Source organism: Saccostrea cucullata, unplaced genomic scaffold (genome assembly GCF_032062105.1).
Source record: "Saccostrea cucullata isolate Sc308-1 unplaced genomic scaffold, CSIRO_AGI_Scuc_v1 ctg1627, whole genome shotgun sequence".
Lineage (NCBI taxonomy): Eukaryota > Metazoa > Mollusca > Bivalvia > Ostreida > Ostreidae > Saccostrea > Saccostrea cuccullata.
This window is the reverse complement of record NW_026938864.1, coordinates 73004-77141: the sequence shown is the minus strand read 5'-3', so window position 1 is coordinate 77141 and position 4138 is coordinate 73004. Positions and strand designations below refer to the sequence as shown.

General features: G+C 34.5%; 1 protein-coding gene across 1 annotated transcript; it reads right to left on the bottom strand.

Annotated features, from left to right (window-relative positions):
* Positions 1–227: 227 nt before the first annotated feature.
* LOC134251550 (uncharacterized) lies at positions 228–1130 on the bottom strand. The gene has a single exon (XM_062733953.1). The coding sequence runs from the start codon at positions 1128–1130 to the stop codon at positions 228–230; it is 903 nt and encodes a 300-aa protein (XP_062589937.1).
* Positions 1131–4138: the final 3008 nt, after the last annotated feature.

Here is a 4138-nt window from a genome sequence, read left to right as displayed (position 1 = left end):
TTGCTCCTATAAAAGTAAAGTCCCTGTCCATTGCCTGCTTATGGCGTCCGTTAAGTATCCTCAATCCACTAGATCTACACAGAGACAGTAGTTTTGCTCCATAGTCGTTAAATCCTTGGTCTGGGTTTACACGCATAGGCAATGCTGTGTCCATTTCATAAGTCAAAATTTCGGCCACATTCCTGAGAATATCATTTTGGAGTACATCATCTGTGATAAAATCATCTTTATGTGTTAGCAGATTCCGGGATATATTCCTCTCCATTTATATACAGCTTATCTCTGATAAGTGATGCTCTTTTTTGGTTTCGTCTTGCCTCATTCATTATTGGGTAAAGTTTGCTTCTCGCCTCTTGAATTTTCTTTGGAAACTGTTCTTGTATGCTAAATCTTGTACCTGCCAATTTTGGGGCATTTTCACGCACCTTTTCTCTTATTCTATATGAGCTAAATTTAACCACAATAGGCCTTGGCTTGTCTCTCTCCTGGTCCACCTTTCCTATTCTGTGCGCCCTCTCGATGTTTTCTCCAATGTGAGGTAGATCTAGTTGTGTCTCACAAAAATCACTTATTAAAGCAGCACATTTCTCCCGTCTGTCCCCTCTATATTCGGCCAAGCCGAAGAACAATAAATTGTCTCGCATGCTTCTACACTGTAGATCGGTTATGGTATCTTCCATTGTTTTCTGTGCCTTTGCTAGTTCAGATATTTGACCTTTGACCTCGTCTGACGTTTTTCTCAATGAACCTTTTGCGTTTCCCATATTCCCCGATGTTTTCTTTAGATTATCCATCTCAGCTTCAACTGTGTGAACTTTCTGCATAACTCTTTCAAGTTTTACGTTTATTTCATTTATCTTTGAGAGTTTTTTATCGATAATTGATAGTTTTAAAAATATTTCACTAACCCAAGTAGGTCGCCCCTGTGCATCATAAGGACGCGTGTTCGAGTGGGCGGGTGGTGGATCTAAATTATTACCCAGCTGAATCAATGAATCATCACACATGCACTTACCATTTTTCGTTTCAATATCCAACCTAAGATGTATCTCCTCATCAGTGCTTTCTGCGTTCTTTGCGTCTCCTCTGGAGTTAACTACTTCTTCTTCTTCCACACTCATGTCCGCCATGTTTGGTAAATACTGCTCGTCCCCTGGACTTAGGTACAATTTATGTCTTACGTTTTTGTTTGGGTTACTGTTTTTTCTTTTTCTTTTTCGCACCATTAGTCTTACATTTAGCTAGCTATATTTTTACTCTTTCTCACTCCCGTAAACCTTCTAAAACTTACAAATATACCATTGAGTTTACTGTGAGCTCACCATGCCACGTAACCGGAACTGCTAAAAAGGTTAGCAAAATTCATTTCATAGGACTTATCGCTAAGATTTTTTCTATATAACTTTGACACAGTCATATAAATGCAGGTAGTTTATTCATACAGTTTTAGACACTGGTAACACAAGTAAACGCTACCTGTGCCCCTCAGAGGGCCTCTTAATTGAGTGTTATAATTATACTGTTTATATAGGTTTTAGACGTTCGGGGAATAAACCCTTTTAGCCAAATTATGACTATATTTGAACTAATTTGGAATAATTAAGACTGGATGTCAAAGTAGATATTTATTTTACAATTAACACAAATTTCATTGACTTTTCAATGAAGGTTGTAATTGTTTTTCATTTGATTTACAATATTAAATTATGTAGAACAAGGATTCTTCTGCATGACGATTATTCTTTGTAAGACTTCCCATTTCATTGCATATACCATTTCTTTATTATATCTTAATATATACATTATAAATAATCAAACGACTATCCGATAAGCGGTATCTTCAGTTATACAGTAGAAACTAATCGGGCGAATCCACTCGGCGCGAACAAGAGATTGGCGCGAAACCACCCGGCTCGAACGCGTAATTGGAGCGAAACCACCTGCATTCCTATATTTTACCACCAACCCCTTATCAACAGATCTACTTTTGAGGCAGAACTTTTGCAAAATCCTATTCGTGAAAAAAAGAAAGCACTTGCTGTTACCTTCAAATCGACATTTAGATATATCGATGTATTGTCAGATAACAATTATAATATAAATTCTTTAGTCAATGTGATCCATCCTGGTGAGCTTGAAATAAAAAAAAATAAAAAAAGAGTCTAACACATTTGTTTCATACTTGGATATTTTACTTGAAAAAGACGTTAATGATAATCTTACAGCCAAACTACATGATATACGCGATCACTATAACTTTTCTCGCTGACAGATAAGTCGGACTATAACGGAGTCGGACTATAACAAACTCGGACTATACAAAAGTCGGACTATAACAAACTCAGACTACCATATATTTTTTATTAATTCATTGATCAAGATGTTAAAAAAATATTTTAAGTAAAAAAAATTAAAATTAAAAATACATGCATGGCAGATAGCATCTTCGCTAGCCAAGGGTTTCTGATACGCTATACTCCCCTCATAAACCCTTGGGTTTCTGAGGAGTACTCTCCTCATAAACCCTTGGGTTAATGAGGGTGAAGCGTATCAGAAACCCTTGGCTAGCAAAGATGGGCAGATAGATGGATTATGAGTTTTTCACCCTATCTTTGGACTTTCAATAAGGCGTGACTTTCTTGGCGCTACGTAAAAGCGAATACTAGTAGATTCTCATTGGTTACGAAATTAATAACATCAGGAACTTTAAATTGGCTACATTCGACCGCATCTCTATCACATGTATATGATTGCACCCATGTGAAAAGGGTCCTTATGGCAATTTTTACACATTTTGAGTTCTTCATGAATTTTGATAGAACAAGTTTAGGAGTTGTCAAATATGAATTTTTATGGTTCTACTCCATCTCTAAGTATGTTTTTCCTTCGTTTATATCAGAGATACTTCTATTTTCTAACAGTGGAATCATGACGTCAGGTTAACAGTACGTCAAACATTGACTTTAATTTTTGTAACGTTCCTAATATGGTTGTAAAGAATCATTTTTTTTAAAATAGTTGTTACAAGTAGTATCCATCAAAGGTTTAGAACATTTTTCTCTCATTTTTTTAAAAATAGTTAATGGTTATAAATAGTATCTATCAATGTATGGTATAAGAGATGTTTGTTTTACACTTCTCTCTCATATTGGACGACAGAAAATTTACACCTCAGAAGATGCAACTTCCGAGCAAGAATTGTTTTCTAAGTATACAGGATGAGTTCAAAAGTTATTTTATTTTAAATTTTAAATTTCATTTTAAATAAAGCAACAATTTTGTTGTTTGGTTGTATATTAATCTGATACATCTTTCCAAATGTGAAAATAAAAAAAAATGTTCCCGGAAACGACAATAAACCAGAATCTACCCAATAATGTAGAATATTTTTTTCTATATATAAATATGATGAAGACAAACATTTGAAAAGCAATTATTTACGAAAATACAATAATTTTAAGGACAATAATTTGATGCAATGTAGATAGATTGCACATTAAGCAATACTCCATAGAATGTTTGTAAAAACAATTGGAAAGAACTCTGTCTTGCATTGGTAATAAAATCTTTATTTTAATTGAAACAATTCACCCTTTTTTCAAACCCAATATTGAACTTTTTTTAATCATTTACTCATAAAATATGCTGTTTAAATAATATAAAACTCACATGCATGAAATAAGGCAGGGTCAGTTCCAGGAATTCCGGTGGTAATTATTTCGGGATGTTGTCATTTGGACGGGGGTAGGCGTTAAATAGGTAAATGACATACTTATACATATACGAGTAGTTGATATGAGCTTAACCCCCCCTCCCACACACACACACACACACACCCTCTCTCACACACACACAAACACACACACAACTAAATACACAACCCAGTTAGACTATAATATTGGGAAATTATTTTTTAATTTATGTTTTAAATAGTAATTCTAAACAATGTCGTTTTTATGCAATCAGCAATCAATCATTGGGCAACACATGCCCGGAACTAGAAACTTGACTGACCACTATCAACGAGTTAAAATGGCACCGAAGCGTAACCATTAATGTAATAATATAATTCCGGGCATTTTGGTTATGATAAAAAACAATTTCAATCTGAATTTCGTTAAACTGTGAAATTGATTTG

Coding starts and splice junctions, on each gene's coding strand:
- LOC134251550 (XM_062733953.1), bottom strand. CDS start 1,130: ATGGCGGACATGAGTGTGGAAGAAGAAGAAGTAGTTAACTCCAGAGGA.